The sequence below is a fragment of the Rhizopus delemar genome, genomic scaffold, assembly GCF_000149305.1.
Source record: "Rhizopus delemar RA 99-880 supercont3.11 genomic scaffold, whole genome shotgun sequence".
Lineage (NCBI taxonomy): Eukaryota > Fungi > Mucoromycota > Mucoromycetes > Mucorales > Rhizopodaceae > Rhizopus > Rhizopus delemar.
Window position 1 is genome coordinate 386,523 of NW_027137837.1, and position 17,412 is coordinate 403,934.

Here is a 17,412-nt window from a genome sequence, read left to right on the forward strand (position 1 = left end):
AATAGAAGCTTTTTTAAACGAAACAGAATATGGTTTCATGAGGATTAAAATGAGTAGGTCATATTGGCCATACTTTACACAAGTTGGTATTTAATACCCATAGCAAGTTTTTTAAGCTTTTAGTCTAAAAAACTAAATATATCTTTGTGATCCTTCCTCCTCTTATACTCCATGCTCATTCAAAGTGGCCTTATTTTTTCTTAATGTCGACAGCTAAAGCACTCCCTATTCATACTTTCATAGTTTATAAATTTCCTGCTCAAACATAAAATTACAATTTAATTGTACTTCTCCTTTGGATTGTCTTTAATAATAGTCTAGAGTGCCTTTAAGTCAATAATTTTATATTGTAATATTTAACTCGGGTCCTAAAGAGACTAATACAGCAAGAGCATAGGTTGGTGTATCACTTAATTATTAAAATCACCTATGGCTTGCTTTAAACTTTGTAGTCTAAGCAAATAAGGGTGCTTTTTGTTTAGATGACGAACTTACCTTTGAGAAACAGTAAGAAAAAAGAAGCGAGACAGTTGATGGTGATTATACATTTTTCCATATGATACAGCTTGGTAAAGAAAGAAATCAAAAGGATACAATCAAGCTGTTCAATACGATTTATATGTGTCTTGATTTACAAGAAGACAAAATGGCGACGTTTGTCTTACAAAATACCTTTTTCGCATGTGAGAATGATCGACGGATCTTTCTAGCTCCAAGTGCTTAGCAAATCTATGCATCACAAAGCTTGTTAGTTGAACCAAAACATTCAGCATTGACCTGCCTTGAAAGTAGTTTATTCTCATATGGATAACGCAAGATACTGTATAAGCACATTTTACTTTAAACAACTGTCTCAGTATGCCTTTCATATCATACAAAATGTTTTAGGAGCCACGAAAATTTAAATTTCTTTTTTTGTAAATAAACTACTATACATGGTATGTTTTATTTTACAATTATTGTGTGTTATTAATAAGAGCCGATCCTCATTATATAAAGAAGGGACCAATGTAATGATCAATGTAGCACAACATTATTAATGCCACTTATTTTTGGTAAAATTATATTGTCAAATTTACACAAAATGTGAATACGACATATTTAGTACGCAAACTGCTATAATAAAGATTCCAATTTACCTTTCATGATTTGAAACATTGTTTAAAAGCTGTATAATTTAGGACATTTCATCCAAATGGGAAATAGCTGATTTTCAAATTAAGGAAAATGATACTTTAATAGTTAGCTTGATAAAAAAAAAGACCTCAAAAATATACTGTCGATACAATATAAAACATAATTGATAATAGAGATACAATTTCAGTCTATGAAAAAAAAAAGAATATATAAAGGACAAGATCATCTCACCAATTTATTTTTCTCATCAAAACAACTCTACTTCCTTTCCCTTTTTTCTTTCAATCAATGAAATTTACTTTGATTTCCTCCTGTGTGGCTCTTGCCTTTGTGGCTCTTGCTGTTGAAGCTGCACCTAGCGGCAAAAAATTAAACATTCCTTTAAAAAAGAATTCAGACTACAAGCCCAATGCCAAAGCCTCTCTCAAGAAAGCGATCGCAAAGTACACCAAGAACAAGATTACTCCTGCTTCCACCAACTCTCCTTCGGGTTCTGGTAGTGTACCGGTCACTGATGAAGGAAATGATGTTGAATATTATGGTATTGTCAAAGTCGGTACACCTGGTGTTGAACTGAAGCTTGATTTCGACACTGGCTCTTCTGATTTATGGTTTGGTAAGAAAGGCATTCGATCAACCTACACTTTACATCTAAACAATATTGTATAGCCTCTACCTTGTGTGATTCTTGCGGTTCATCTCAAACATTATATGATTCATCCAAGTCAAGCACCTATGAAAAGGATGGTCGTCCATGGTCTATTAGATACGGTGACGGTTCTACTTCATCTGGTATTTTAGCTTATGATACTGTCAACTTGGGCGGTCTTACTATCAAGAAGCAAACAATTGAATTAGCCAAGACCGAATCCGATGCCTTTGTTAGTGGTGCCATCGACGGTCTTTTGGGTCTTGCCTTTGATTCGATTGCTTCTGTCAAGGGAGTTAAGACTCCTGTTGATAACTTGATAAGTCAAGGTTTAATCAGTAAGCCTATCTTTGGTGTTCATCTTGGAAAGGCCAGTAATGGTGGAGGTGGTGGTAAGTCGACAAAAGATAATAAAGAGGTAGTAGAAGTCTGATATATTGCGTGTAGAATACATCTTTGGTGGTTATGATGCTTCCAAGATTAAAGGTGATTTAACTACTGTCAAGATTGATAACTCTCAAGGCTTCTGGGGTATTACTGTGGATAATACCAAAGTTGGGGATAAGTCTGCTACTGATTCCTTCAGCGCCATCCTCGATACTGGAACCACTCTCTTAGTCTTGCCTACTGATGTCGCCTCTCCAATTGCCAAAGCCTACAATGCTGAAGATAATGGAGATGGTACCTATACTATTGATTGTGATACGTCCAAATTGGAACCTCTTACTTTCAGTATCGGTGGTGCTGATTTCGAAGTTCCTGCTGACTCCATCATTTTTGAAAAACAGGGTGGTTCATGTATCGCTGGTTTCACCTCTGGTGATTTTGATTTTGCCATTTTGGGTGACGTGTTCTTGAAAAACAACTATGTCGTCTTCAATCAAGAAGTTCCTGAGGTTCAAATTGCTCCTGTTGCTGATGCTTAATTTATTCATCATTTTATAACTAAATATTAAATAATAAATTGTCATTTATATTATCAATTAAATATCAGGAGAGGAAACACAAAACCATTACTTTCACTATTATGCACAACAAATAGACAAATGGGCCTTCATCTTTGAATACAATAAAATACCTTGTTTCATACATGTCCCTTGGTTAGATAAGGAAATTTATCTCACAGTAATGGAGGAGGTGATCTTCCAACCAATGATATCCTGTGCAGTATGCATTGTACCAATAAAGCCAAGACCATCAACAATAGAACACTTCGGTAATCAAGAAGGAAATCGACTCCTATTTTGAAAGACGATTACAAGAAAGATAAAAATACAAATGGGAGTCTATGGCTCGATTGGAAAAGTAACGATGACAATAGCCGAACAGAAGTGAAGGGAGATCCAAGTGCAATAGAACCGTGTAACGAAGGCTTTTGAAAATAAAGAAGGAGAACCAAGGTCAATAGTGTTTCTAAGCAAAGCAAAGATCCTCTCTATGTTTTCATTTACATTGGAATGTCAAAAGTAATGCGTGTAAAAGCTGTGTAGACAAATAAAGCATGATTTAACTTCCGAATCATGTAGTGTATGCAACCTTCAAGGATTTTTATTCATGCTTATTTAATTGTTCCTCTCTCCTTCTTTTTTTTTATTCTTTTATTTTGTAAAGTGATTACTGAATGGGTTTATTTAATCTACCAAAAGAGTTAATACAAGCTATAACGAATCGTTTATCAAGAGAAAATATAGCAGCTTTATGCTTAACCTGTAAATTGGGTTATCAAATGTTTTTACCTGTACTTTATAAACACATCATACTTGGTCATCGACAGCATACAAAACAATTGGAGCAAGGCCTATCAGAAAATAATTACTTGAAGCAAATTGCTGGTGAATATACACAGACTGTGACTTTAAGATGTCGACATGTAGGAAGCGAACGTCACTGGAGATTTATATTTGAGCAGTTACCAAATGTACATCAACTCTACTTTCGGGATGACATGACGTTATCCATCAAAAAAATCCAACAAGTGCTTTCCATTGTACCTCAAGCTACACTATTAGATATTCGATATTGCAATATAAATAATGATGATGAAGATAAATCGATGCTGTTTACAAAAATAACTGAACTCAACTTGATGTGGACTGATTTTTCACAAGAAGCAATAAAAAAGCTATTTCAATCCGTTCCGAACCTCAAAGGAGTCACTCTTGGTGCAAATCATAACAAAAAACCAATGGAAAATGATGCAGCGCTTTACATTATGCAAGCTCTTTGTCCGTCTGTTGAAAAGCTTTCGATTTCACTGCAGCAAGTCAAGGAATCTACCCTTTGCAAGGTACTTGCAGCCTACAATCAACAACTGGTAGAGCTATCACTACGATGCGAAGGGGATGAGATCATCAAAGCCATATCACATTATACAAAGAGTTTAAAGCATTTGGTGATACGACACTCTGGATACTACGATCCTATTGATGTGATGGATGTTCTGAGAGAATGTGGCTCTTTAAATCATTTTGAATTGGTGAGTTGGCCCTTAAAACAAGTCCCGAGCATTATGTTGAATAGAGTCAATTGTCATTCACAGATGGAAGTAGGAAGTCTCAAAAAAACATTCTCTTTATATGGAAATGATTTACAAGAGATACGTCGTTTATGTTCAGATGAATAAAGCACTTCTTATTATATGTCACGTGATATTTAAGTTTACTGCGTCTACTTTTATTTAAACCCCGTCTTTTCTTTTCTTTTCTCTCTAATTTCTTGAAAGCATTGCAACATGGTAAGAAAGAAATAAAAGTAAACAATTGCATCATTAACCATATTTATCCTCTTTTTTATTTTAGTCTGTAAGTAGCTGCGATAACTTATAAAATAAAACTAAGATTAATACTAATTTATACATAATAGTACTTTTTACCTCATTTAACTAATGGTTGGCAAGTAGATCAAGCTATTTTATCAGAAGAAGATCGTGTTGTAGTTATACGATTTGGACACGATTGGGACCCTACCTGTATGCAAATGGATGAAATCTTGTATAGCATTGCTGAAAAAGTTAAAAATTTTGCTGTTATTTATTTGGTAAAATAAAATAATATAAATTATAATAATAATAGGCATTAGACTAATATACAAAAATAGGTTGATATTACAGAAGTACCGGATTTCAACAAAATGTATGAATTATATGATCCATGTACTACGATGTTCTTCTTTCGTAATAAGCATATTATGATTGATTTGGGTACGGGTAATAACAACAAGATCAATTGGGCATTAGATGATAAACAAGAAATGATTGATTTAATTGAGGTACAAAATGGTTATTTAACGATTCAATATTAATTCCATGTCTCTTAGATTGTATATCGTGGTGCAAGAAAAGGTAGAGGTTTAGTTGTTTCACTTAAAGATTATTCAACAAAATACAAATATTAAGAGAAGAGCATATCATTTTATTATATTTACAACACACAGAAACATACACACAAAAAAAAACAATTAATAAATCTGTTCTTTTTCTTGAAGTCTTGATAACTTTTGCGTTCTTAATTCATCCACGATAGATTCCAGTTCATTTAGTGAAAGTGTTATTTTTTTATACTTCCATTCGTACCATCGAACAATTTCTCTTGTTCTTCTTCCTTTGCTGCTATGATTGGTATTGATGGTGGATTCATCCACTGGTATATTTAAAGCTAACCTTATCCATTCATTGGATAAATATTTTTCTTTTAGTCTCCGTGTCTGTACTCCAAGTTTAACTTTTGTTAAAGCCCTTGCCAAAGGAGAATCTTGTTGATGAATATCTTGTTTTGATTTTAAAGCAGCTGAAGCTATTGGTATAAGGTCTGCAAGGGATGTACGATTTTTATTATGAGGCTTTAATATCTCTTCACATTCATCATCACTTTGCTGTCGGTGTTGGTGGTAAAATAATATTGTAACTTGTCATATAAAGTGTATCTTCAGTAATAATAGTAGTAGTCGTGGCAGACATTATTTAAAAGTAAAAAAGAAGAAAAAGAAGAAAAGAAAGTTTGCTTTAAAAAAAAAGGATTATAAAATATTGTCATACATAAAACACAAGATAAAATTTTTTTGTTTAAATTCTTAAATTCTTTACTAAATAAACAATATAAAACTAATAAAAGAAAACAAAGAGGCCTTTTATATACTTTATTTGACTACAATACTTACAAAAGATTGTATGCCTATTCAGTATCAGTTTTCCTTTTCTTTTTTTAAAGAAAAAAAAAAACTAAATTTTTATTCATCTAGTTAGCTTAGTGTCTATTTTCACAAATAAAATGATTTTATGATAGAAAGGCAAAAAAAAGGGAGAACTACTTAAATTAATTCTCTTACTCTTTTTCTCTTTCATTATTAAAGAGAGAAATATAAAAAAAGTATCATACGTGCATTGGCGTAATGATTTACCATTCCATCTTGTGGTCCGATTTATTCGCATAGTGACACGAAATCTTGTTGGTTCATAGCCTTTTGAAATGCAGAATTTTATACACACACATATTCACACAACTTAAAATGACTAATATGCACTATAGAATTATATAAAGAGCACAGACTATCTCCTATTCCGCTATCTTGTCTGTAAAATCTTGTGTGATTTTATCAAGTAGTTTGTATTACGAAGCACAAAGATGTATGCGTACATTTTGTACTCTATTTTCAGACTAGCTCAAGGCAAATGAAAGAAATAAATTATTGAACTGAAGCATGAATTGTTGAATTGATGGTTAATAATGATTCGCACACTTAAAAGCTAATAATAATTTTAGATTTTAAAAATTTAAACAGACGTGAGCATTGCTTGTGTATCCTTGCCATCTAATTCCTACAAGCTGGATTTTATTTAATAATCTTGTTTTACTAGTAAAAAGTACGATAAGCTTTTATAAGAAAAAAAAAAAAGTTAAACCACTATTTACTTTCTGATTACTAGTTTTTTTTCTTTTTTTTTTTAATTTTTTTAATATTTATAAGCCCAACGGAAACAGTGTATCAAGTGATTTCCAGTAGATAAACAAGTCATTTTTAAAGTCAAAGATAGTTTAATCTATTTTATGGATTCATACAATAGTAAAAAGTGACTATGTGTATAGCTTTATTATCTTAAAATATAGTTGATCATTTTTTTAAAGAGTTTTAATTTTTGCTGACATATTGTTTCGGCCTGAATATGCAGCCATAACTTGTATAGGCTTCTCCGAGATTTGATTGGTCAGATTGAACAAATGTCTTTGAATTTTTTTTTATTTGAGACAAATCGTATAGTGTGATATTTGTTTAATAAAATAACTTAAGGGGGTCAAAAGAGCACCTATTACCAAGGAATCCATTCTTTTTTTTACTATTTAATATTATTGTATATTCCTTCCATTTTGCTTGTATAAAATCAACAACATGAATTACTTTTCTCCCAAACTATAAATAATCAATACTAATGAAACATTATTTGTCATTGTTAAAGAGAATATCAGACTCTGAATAACAAAGCTTTTAATTTCTTTACAATCTGACTGTTATATTATTGATTTGCCTCAAGTGTACATCAAACTCTTTAATATGACCGATCTCATCTTAAACTCCGTCTTTTTTATTATTATTTTTATTTTTTTTATCTTTTCACTCTTTATCGCCTTTTCGTTCTTATTTTTACTTAAAGTAGATTATCGAAAGAAAGTCTTTCGCCTTTTCTTTCTTTGCCTTGGGTGTGTATGTATATATAGAAAATGGCGTCTTCCAACTATCATCTACCGACTATTGCAGCAGTAGCTGGATTCGCTTTAGCTGCTTCAAGTTATGTGTTATCAACAAGTAATAGTTTCGAATCTAAAAAGAGAAGACGTAGGATCAGAAGTAAAATTCAAAAAGGTAAAATATAAAGCTTTCTCTTTAAAGCTTGTGTTATTGATTATAAAGAACATTAGAACGAGATGGGAATTATATTTATGGATTAACAAACACTGGTAATTTTTGTTTTGCGAATGCTGTTTTACAGGTGAAACTAGTTGAGGGGGGGTAGAAAAAAAACAGAAAATGACTAACATCTAATATCTAGGCTTTTGCTACCTTGACTAGCTTACGTTCATATCTTGTGAGAATTACATATAAAAATAATGCATACAACCTTATATTAACATACAAAAAATAAAGGCGGAACGTGTAGACGAACAAGGAGACGAATCAGCACCCACAGTCCCTCAAAATGAATTTATTTTAAGTTCGGTTGCTTGTGCTTTATATGCAACTATTGAGTGTAAAGATGATATATAGAATATTTTGACCTGGAAAGATTAATGTATGTTGTATATAGTATTGAATAGCCCTATTGCAAGATCAAAATCGATTACACCCATAGATTTTATAAATGCTTTAGAGCTTAAATTTGGTGGAGCGATTAACCGTGATCAACAGGTAAACAATAAGTATGTTATTATTTATATTTACTAACCTTCTATAAAAGGATGCTCATGAATTATTTCAAATTATATCAAGTGTATTAACTTCAGAAGAAGAAATTCAATACAAAGAAAATGCAACTTCATTATTAGATGCGGCTACAGTAAAAGAGTTCACAATGGGTGAAAATGTAATTATGCAAAAGAAATACGGATTGTAAACTTATGTAAGAGTATCTAGGATTACAATAATGATAATTTTGAAACTTCGTCCGTTTCTTCATTTGGTACCACTGCATCCATGTGGAGCTCATTCTCAGTTTGTACACAGGGTGGTAGTTTGAGACCAAGAAGACGTAGTCCTAGGAACCCATTCACTGGATTAGCGGCTACTAGAGTAAGTTGCGCTAATTGTGGTTATACTGTAAGTTCCTTTATAAAACAACGTTTCTTTATTAATATTTTATTGTATAGACACCTATTCGACACCATACATTTGATAATGTCTCTTTAACAGTACCCCAAACTGTAAGCAATTCCTATTAAAATAAAGGCACTAATATAAATACATCTAACAGAAATATTCTAGGCAAGTTGTACACTAGAAAACTGCCTAAATTCATATACAAAAGTTGACACATTGAACGACTTTCAATGCCGAAAATGCACTTTAAATGCCACCTTAAAATCCATCCTGAATGAACTAGCTTTAGTTGAAGGGAAAGATGAAGAGCGTGCAGCTGTTCTAAAAGTACACATTAGAAGATTAAAAGATGCATTACAATACAATGTAGAAGCCTCTCTGGTAAAGAACAAGATCATTTTCTTTAGATTGCATCCTAACTCTCTACAAGTATGGTATTCCTTTAGTAATACCTACGCAAACACCGTGTATAACAAAACAAACCATGTTTGCCAATCCGCCCAAAGCGCTTTGTTTGCATCTTTCTCGTTCAGTATACCATCCATCGGGTAATATTCAAAAGAACCACTGCCGAGTCCAGTTCTCCGAATACCTTGATTTAGCTCCATTCACAACCAACGGGTATCTCAACACGTCTGATCCTGGTACATCGCTCAGCTCCCCTCCCGCTACACCCATCTTACATCGTACAAGCAGAGCAAGCCTTGTTTACCTTCGCAACATGGCCAACGGTCATCGTTTCACCCATGGTCAAAAGGACGGGCTGAGTATTGCGCTCATGTCCAATAAGGAAACCGACCGACCTATTCAAAATGCTTTACCCTCTTACATTGTGCCCGTCAATCGAGCGATTCAATACAGATTATGTGCTGTGATTGTTCATTATGGTAGTCATGACTCGGGCCACTTTGTCACATACAGACGCAAAAAGCTGCCTACAGGTCATGAAGTACGCAGTCCTCTTGGAGATAGTAAGCCTAGACCGGCCACCAAGTTTTGGAGATGTAGTGATGAAGTGATTGAAGAAGTTGATTTAGAAGACGTATTGCAAAGTGAAGCATACATGTTGTTTTATGAACGTGATGTGTAAACAAAAAAAAATATATGGATATTTGGTCCTCTCTTATAGTTTCAAAAATTGTATCATTTTAGACAGTTTATATAAATACCAACAAAAACCAACTCTTTTCTATTCTTTATCTACATTTTTTTCTCTCTCTTTATTAAATAATTGTTTGTGTATATGCGGATGTTTTTATTTATTAACGAGCTTCAAATTGAACCACTATTAATGATTGCATGTTAGATTAGATCTTGTTATTTTTCCCTTTAACCTACTTCTCTTTGTTCTCTTTTTATACATAATTCTGTGTCCACAATCTTGGCAACGAATGGGTTCTCTTGGCTTTAACTGATTCTCTGCGCCACAATCTATACAATTTATAAAAAAATTCAGTTAACATGTACAATTGATTGCCAGGATTCTTACATACCAGCACACAAATAAGTCATGGCAGGAGGTTGACGAATGGCTGTTCCTTGGTATCCGTCCATTTTTGAATGATTGTAGAAAAAAAAGTTTTCTTGTAAAATTTATTTTTCAAGTGGGTGTGGATGGACCTGAGAATTAAAATACAACAGCATATTTTGGACATTTCTAATTTTGGAAATCAAAAGAATTTTATCCAATCAATTTGATGCTAAAAAAGCAACAAAACAGTACCTGCTATATTTAAAAGTACAAAGCTTACTGCCTCGCTACTCTCCTGGTTTTTTTGTTCATTACGGTCAGCATCCGATGTATCCTTTGGATCTATCATGCCTATACTTTACGATACTATGGATGCTTTTCTTCCGAACCGTTCTCCTGATGCTCGCTGTAATCCCTCTATGTTGCTGAACCTGCCCCTTCTGGCACTGTTTTCGGACATTCCTTCAGATCACTGGTTACGGGACCGCCAACGCACGAAAATTCAGACAAGCTGTTTCTTTACTTATGACAGATCTTTACAACGAGCTCGGTCTATGTTGCAACCTGACAACCCAACACATTCCAGGCTCTCCGCTCGCTTATTCCGTGATTTACAAAATCGAACAGTTACTCTAAACAATATGACATGGACTTTGATTTTGAATATATCCCCCGACTCTGGTCTTGTTGATGACACTCCTTTTATTTCCCAGCTGTCTATGTCGGCATCCTGGATCTCTTTCCATCCCCAAGATTTCTGCCAAACTCAACTTGATCCTTTACTTCCATGTTCACTCTCTCCCTGGTCTCCCTCTAAATGAACTCGATTTTGGTCCTTCAAGATGCTATCTGAAGTCAGAACCTGATGGTTCCGGTTTTTGTATGGCAAACTACATTGCCAAGAAACGGTTGCTAGATTTGATCCTCATGTCACCACTATCTGCAAATTCTGTTACTCCCCATTAGAAGATCTTCATCATTTGATCATCGACTGTCCCTTCAAGTGGTTAACATGGCAAGAACTCCTCTCGCGTTTCTCACCCTATCTGGAGTTCTTCCCTGACGACATCAGATTGATTTTACAGCATCTGAGCCATTTTGACTTTGTCGATAATACTAAACTGGTAACTCTTAGCCCCTATATCTGTCTCTTCATATGGCACACCCACTGGCGTTATATTTTTGATAATACCCCTTTTTCGACTCAACAGATTGTCTCTACAATACTTGAAAAGTTTTGATCTAGTTTGCACTAAAAGCACGTCTCTCACTATGACATGTGACTTTTTTATATATTATTTATTTAATAAATAAAAACTTCTACAAAAACAAAAAGTACAAAGTTTCCATTTCAACTTCACCTGCTTATTTTATCCTTTATTCCGTCCAAATTAGGAAATTAGATTTAACCAAGTAACAATATGTATAGATAGTCTCATAAAAACTAAATTATAGATCTTTGGAAAACATTTATTTAATTTTGTCTATTAGGAGCCGAGCTGGGTGAGATGGCATTGCCATATACATATTCTATTTAAGTTTTCTGCCATTCAACATCTTGGGATTGTTCTTGTACTTTTCAAAAGAAGGCTTGTTTGATAATCTAAAGCCAATATCGCTATAAGCTTCTTGTATTTCCAGATTATTACCATCAGCTATTACTTCTTCATTGAGACTGTTAGAAACATTAACATTTCTAATGGTATAAGGGCCCCTTTTTACATTTGAAACAAGAAAAATGTACTTATATGGTCCAACTTGATCAGGGCATGAATAATCAGAAAGGCAGCTATTCTGTCAAGCTTGATTGAGAAAAGGATTCACATCCGAAAGGCTATTTCAAAGGAATGCAAAATCAAGCAATTTGCATTATCTGTGTTTTCAGTGACCATATAAATTGAAAAAAAAAAAATTGGCGTTTTTTGTGTCTCATGTTTTTTTCTTCGTGTAGATTGCTTTGGCATGGATGCTTACTAAACCGCATGTTACATCACCTATTGTTGGCTTGAGCAAAGAGTCTCAAATAATTGATACAGTAAAATCACTTGAAGTCAAGTTGACTGAAGAAGATATTAAATATCTCGAAGAGCTTTATATAGCACGTGAACCTATTCCCTTCATGATAGATCGTCTTAAATAAATATAAAAGCATGAATCATTTTCATGATCAAAAATTTGAGTGTTCTGATTGAAGAAGAAAAAATGCTATTTCTTTGTCTTAATTAAAATATATCATCATTTAACTGTACACAAGAATAGGAAGTTTTTGTTCATCAAATGAATTAAGCAACAGCATATACATAGAGCACCTAGTGCATGCTTTGTCTGGCTATTTAAAAGCCAGTATAATTGGTTTCTATGAATATTCACTAAAACTTCGAGTTGTAATTATAATCACAGTATAAATACCTATTGCAGATGTCACTTTAACTATGATTTCAAAAAGTTACACCCTAAATAGGCCAATATTAAAAGCATTTTGAAGATTAATGCTAAGTATAGCTTCTTAAATAAAAAGTAGTGATCAATTTGGATTATTCGTTGATGAATAAAGAAAAAAAAATATTTTGTGAGATTTAGACCATTTATACATGCTTGGTATAAACAATTTTATGCTTTCTTAGTTTTATTTACCCATAAGAAAAAACTGATGGCATAAAGATGTACTTAAAAATATCTATGTCAACTATCTGATAAACTGCGAAAATGAATAACCTTGAGCCAAAAATGTATATACCTAATTTCCTTATTTAAGACAAGATAATGCAACGTAAGCACCTTATGCTTCATTTTCCAAATTTAGAAGACAGAAGACGTAATCATTCTACTTAATTTTACATTTAACATAAAAATTTACACTTAGAATACCGACAAGTGCTGTTTAACATCCAGAGATGGCACTATGATAAAAACTTTTATATACGAAAAATACAAGTGCTGATTAATTCAAATAATATAAATAGCAATTGAATTTTCTGCTTATCTTCTTTTTCATCGCTTTATTGGCAACCTCTTTAAATCAAAAACTCCAAGATATGACTTCTACTACTACTAATTCAGTACTTGAAAGCCTCCCAAAAATGCAATATGTGCGCCTTGGTAATACGGGCATGAAGGTAGAACATGAAAAAATAGACTTTTCCATTTTACTAATACTTTTAAATGACAGGTCTCGCGTATTTGTCTTGGTTGTATGCAATATGGCTCGAACAAGTGGAGTTCTTGGGTCAAGGAAGAAAAGGAGGCCATCGAAGATATAAAGAAAGCTTATGCCGCTGGCATCAACTTTTTTGATACAGCGAATGTTTATTCTTGTGGCGAAAGTGAAAGGGTCTTGGGCAAAGCGCTCAAAGAACTCAATGCTCCTCGAAGCCGTATTGTAGTAGCTACAAAAGTATTTCACTTAGCAACTGACGAAGTACAATCATGGGATGATATGAGAAAGCCAGAATTTGTTGCTAAGAGTGAATATGTCAACCAACGCGGTCTTTCTCGCAAACATATCTTTGATGCCGTTGAGGGTTCACTACAGCGTCTTGGTTTAGATTATATCGATCTTTACCAAATTCATCGTCTGGATAGAGTAAGTACTGCTGCTTCAATTACATAAATCAAAAAATTAAACTTTAATTTTTTTCATGTTTAGGATACTCCCATGGAAGAAATTATGGAGGCATTAAATGATTTAGTCCGCTCCGGCAAGGTTCGTTACATTGGCGCAAGTACAATGAGTGCATGGGAATTCCAAAAACTCAACAGCATCGCAGAGAAGAGAGGATGGGCTAAATTTGTGAGCATGCAGAACTTATATAACTTGATTCACCGTGAAGAAGAACGAGAAATGATCCCTTACTGTGTAGACTCAGGTATTGCTGGTATTCCTTGGAGTCCTTTGGCAATGGGTATGCTTGTGGGCAAGAACAGAAGCAGCAAGCGTACCGAAGCAGGCTTTGTTTTTAAGAACTTTCTATCTAATACTGAAGACCAAAGCAATGATATGATTATTGATCGTGTTGCTGAGTTAGCTAAAAAATACGATGCTACACCTGCTCAAGTTGCCTTAGCTTGGTTATACACAAAGCCATTTGTCACTGCTCCTATTGTTGGTCCTACTAAAATCGAGCAATTGTATGATTTGATTGGTGCTCTTAACGTCAAATTGACTGAAGAAGACGTCAAATACCTTGAAGAACCTTATACACCTAGGGCACCATTTTCTTCCTAAGAAAAATGAAGTTTTCTTAAATAATAAAAAAGGTTCAACTAAGAGCTATTTTAACTCATTCTGATCAGCATCTGCTAATATGTTAAAAAATTACCATGAGAAAGTTTGTTAGAGGTTTATTCAATTTTCATTATAGCGCAGTTTTGATGTAAAAAAAAAAAAAAAAAAAAAAAAAAAAAAAAAAAAAAAAAAAAAAAAAACTTCTATAAAAAACCGGTGTTGATAAACATGTGTAAACCAAATGAGTTATTGCCATTGAATTGCTTCAAAAAGATGTATTTGGCAAAGGGATATGTGTGTGTAACTATTGTGTTTGTAACTTCCACGAGTCTATGTAATGATTTGAGGGATTCTTGTTTTCATATGTTCTTTATAGTTGTTTTTATTGTGATTATGCGTTTAGCAAACTGGTATACCCACAAAAAAAAGTAAGGTCCAAAATACTAACATTTTAATTTTTGGATTTACCTCTTCAGTATTTTGATCTTCAGCATTCATCTTTGATCTTTTCAAAATATGGACAGAATAGAAGGAAGTTAATATTATTTACATTGACAACAACGTAGTTTAAATAAAATTCATACGTAAAATCACAAACGCGTTTACTGATTTATTAACAGAAATGAAAAACGGACAACAATCATTAAAAAAAAAAAGTACCCCAGCTTACCCATGTTTGTGTACTTGATAAGAGTAAAGAAAGAAAAATTTTACTGTTATGGCAATCAAGCGTATAGGATAAATTGAATAGATATTAATGCACGATGATAGGAACATCTTTACAGAAAGCCTCTGTGTTTTTATCAATTCTCATTTGTCAGTCTGCATGATCTCTTATAAGAATTTATTCGTCCAATAAAATTTTAGTTTAAAATCCTGTATTTATTATTCGTCAAGCTCTGTTGTGGTACTTGTATACTGTTTTTAGAATGGAATGTCATATTTTACAATGTGATTTATACACACAAGCAAGAAATTAATGCGACATTCATTCCTGAAAATAGTGCAAGTAAATCACATTATCCGATAACAAGCCAAGATAAATTAATCGCATAATACTGTATAAAGCAATTGGAGACTAAAAAAATAAGGATATATTTGTTCAAACAGGTCTTAAAAGGAAATAAAAGTGAATCGGCAGTTTCTTATTTTGAATTTCTTCAAGTATAAATATAATTACATTTTTTCATATTATGCTCTTTCTTATCACAAAAGAAAATTTAATATGTCATCTGGAATTGATACTCTCCCGAAGATGGAATATGTTCGCCTTGGTAACACTGGTATGAAGGTATGAAGGAGAGGGATAAAAAAGAAGATAAAATAAAAAAAAATCAATCTAATGAGAATAAAACCTAGGTATCGCGTTTTTGTGTAGGATGTATGTCTTATGGCTCTTCTAAATGGATGCCATGGGTGAAAGATGAAGAAGAATCTATCAATTTAATTGGTAAAGCATATGAATGTGGCATTAATTTCTTTGATACTGCAAATGTCTATTCAAATGGTGAAAGCGAACGTGTTTTGGGCAAAGCTATCAAAAAGTTCAATATGCCAAGATCTCGTATTGTTATTGCCACCAAAGTTTTCTTCATTGTCAATGAGAAGGATGCCCCTAGGTCTATTAATATTCAAGGTGTGGAGGAAGCGCTCAATGATGTAGTTCGCTCTGGCAAAGTTCGTTACATTGGTGCAAGTTCAATGAGTGCATGGCAATTTCAGAAAGCTAATGCTATTGCTAATAAGAATGGATGGGCCAAGTTTGTTTCAATGCAAAATATGTACAATTTGATTCATCGAGAAGAAGAACGAGAAATGATCCCTTACTGTGTAGACTCAGGTATTGCTTCAATTCACTGGCCACCATTAGCTAAAGGTTTATTGATTGGTAAAAACCGTGATACTGTCCGTAAAAACACTGACATAATTGCTCCTCAGTTATTTGGAGACATATTGAATGCTAATGATGATGCTATCATCGATCGAATCCTTGAGATTGCTGAAAAGTATAATCGCTTACCAGCTCAGGTAAATGGATTTATCAACACAATCTGCCTCCCCTCCTTTTTTTTTTCTATTCTTGATAAAAACGTTATTTTTGTACTAAATCGAACATGCAAATTGTCTTGTTAATAGTCAATGATACAGCTTATAAAAGAAGATAAATCATTGTATCCATACGAATATTTCTAGTGTAATCAAAGTAGCATGCATTTAACTAATTATGATATGATTTAATAAGGTATTAGTAACAAAGGCACATGATTTACCTAAGAATGAACCCATAATTGCATTTTGCTCATAATAATAGCTGAAAAAGAAAACTCTTTCCTAAAAAGAATCAAAGTTGACAAAATAATCATTACATATACTTTACATTCTTTATTGTACAATTGATAACTTTAACACTTGATCCCATGTGCTTCTCTCGTACTCTCTTCATGTCCAAATGATACAAAGATAGACTGATTGATTTACCAAACATGTCGCGAAAATCAGATACCTCAATCTGGCTCCAGTTAATCATTATTGTTTTAACTGGGAGATGACTAGTAGTAGCATCTTTTATAACTTGCTGTAAGTTTAATAAAGACGTCAATTAATTGTCAAAATAGAATGAAACTTCACAGTTAAACTGAAGACTAACCACGCTTTCATGATAGGAGACTTGCTTACGATGAATGTAGTTAATGCTATTAACGTTACAGTTGTTCACCTTACTGCTTAATTTGTTGTCAAAATGAGAGAACTACAAGAATTCATTTTCAAAAGGGCAGAAGAGAAGGTAGAAATAAAACAAATACGTATTTAGTAGCTGCTGAAATATGGGAGGTATCTAACCTTCCCGATGAAGGAAGCGCTTAAGTCATTAGATACAAGAAAGCAGGTACATAATAGCATTATACTATCGTGCAGGATCATTCAGTGGGTAGTGTCGGTCAGACAGGCAGAAGTCGACAAGTCGGTTGCAAATTTGGCTAGCAGCGGAAGCATGTAAGAAGCTATTTACGCTTGCATATTGACAATCATCGGATGGCTACTGTACGTAAATGATCCGCGTCCGGCAATTGACGAGACACGCTTAATTATTAAAATATTCCGTCTGCTGTATTATTCTATCACATG

General features: G+C 33.3%; 9 protein-coding genes across 9 annotated transcripts; 7 read left to right on the plus strand and 2 right to left on the minus strand.

Moving 5' to 3' along the window:
• Positions 1-1,425: 1,425 nt before the first annotated feature.
• Positions 1,426-2,712, plus strand: RO3G_12822 (rhizopuspepsin-1; the record flags this gene model as incomplete). Its single annotated transcript, XM_067667406.1, has 3 exons — positions 1,426-1,753; positions 1,807-2,178; positions 2,234-2,712. The coding sequence occupies 3 exons, from the start codon at positions 1,426-1,428 to the stop codon at positions 2,710-2,712; spliced, it is 1,179 nt and encodes a 392-aa protein (XP_067523507.1).
• Positions 2,713-4,517: 1,805 nt separating this feature from the next.
• RO3G_12823 (thioredoxin-like protein 4A) lies at positions 4,518-5,179 on the plus strand (the record flags this gene model as incomplete). The annotated part of the gene is made up of 4 exons (XM_067667407.1): positions 4,518-4,520; positions 4,649-4,822; positions 4,883-5,053; positions 5,102-5,179. 4 exons carry the CDS (start codon positions 4,518-4,520, stop codon positions 5,177-5,179), a joined length of 426 nt encoding a protein of 141 aa, XP_067523508.1.
• Positions 5,180-5,648: 469 nt separating this feature from the next.
• Positions 5,649-5,741, minus strand: RO3G_12824 (uncharacterized protein; the record flags this gene model as incomplete). Its single annotated transcript, XM_067667408.1, has 1 exon — positions 5,649-5,741. The coding sequence occupies one exon, from the start codon at positions 5,739-5,741 to the stop codon at positions 5,649-5,651; it is 93 nt and encodes a 30-aa protein (XP_067523509.1).
• Positions 5,742-8,345: 2,604 nt separating this feature from the next.
• Positions 8,346-8,712, plus strand: RO3G_12825 (uncharacterized protein; the record flags this gene model as incomplete). Its single annotated transcript, XM_067667409.1, has 3 exons — positions 8,346-8,357; positions 8,498-8,590; positions 8,641-8,712. The coding sequence occupies 3 exons, from the start codon at positions 8,346-8,348 to the stop codon at positions 8,710-8,712; spliced, it is 177 nt and encodes a 58-aa protein (XP_067523510.1).
• Positions 8,713-9,074: 362 nt separating this feature from the next.
• RO3G_12826 (uncharacterized protein) lies at positions 9,075-9,680 on the plus strand (the record flags this gene model as incomplete). The annotated part of the gene is made up of 1 exon (XM_067667410.1): positions 9,075-9,680. One exon carries the CDS (start codon positions 9,075-9,077, stop codon positions 9,678-9,680), a length of 606 nt encoding a protein of 201 aa, XP_067523511.1.
• A 172-nt stretch (positions 9,681-9,852) lies between these two features.
• Positions 9,853-10,144, minus strand: RO3G_12827 (uncharacterized protein; the record flags this gene model as incomplete). Its single annotated transcript, XM_067667411.1, has 3 exons — positions 9,853-9,875; positions 9,929-10,021; positions 10,084-10,144. 3 exons carry the CDS (start codon positions 10,142-10,144, stop codon positions 9,853-9,855), a joined length of 177 nt encoding a protein of 58 aa, XP_067523512.1.
• Positions 10,145-10,751: 607 nt separating this feature from the next.
• On the plus strand, positions 10,752-11,027 carry RO3G_12828 (uncharacterized protein; the record flags this gene model as incomplete). Its single annotated transcript, XM_067667412.1, has 1 exon — positions 10,752-11,027. The coding sequence occupies one exon, from the start codon at positions 10,752-10,754 to the stop codon at positions 11,025-11,027; it is 276 nt and encodes a 91-aa protein (XP_067523513.1).
• Positions 11,028-13,096: 2,069 nt separating this feature from the next.
• Positions 13,097-14,286, plus strand: RO3G_12829 (uncharacterized protein; the record flags this gene model as incomplete). Its single annotated transcript, XM_067667413.1, has 3 exons — positions 13,097-13,177; positions 13,231-13,644; positions 13,708-14,286. 3 exons carry the CDS (start codon positions 13,097-13,099, stop codon positions 14,284-14,286), a joined length of 1,074 nt encoding a protein of 357 aa, XP_067523514.1.
• A 1,225-nt stretch (positions 14,287-15,511) lies between these two features.
• RO3G_12830 (uncharacterized protein) lies at positions 15,512-16,524 on the plus strand (the record flags this gene model as incomplete). Its single annotated transcript, XM_067667414.1, has 3 exons — positions 15,512-15,569; positions 15,665-16,314; positions 16,480-16,524. 3 exons carry the CDS (start codon positions 15,512-15,514, stop codon positions 16,522-16,524), a joined length of 753 nt encoding a protein of 250 aa, XP_067523515.1.
• Positions 16,525-17,412: the final 888 nt, after the last annotated feature.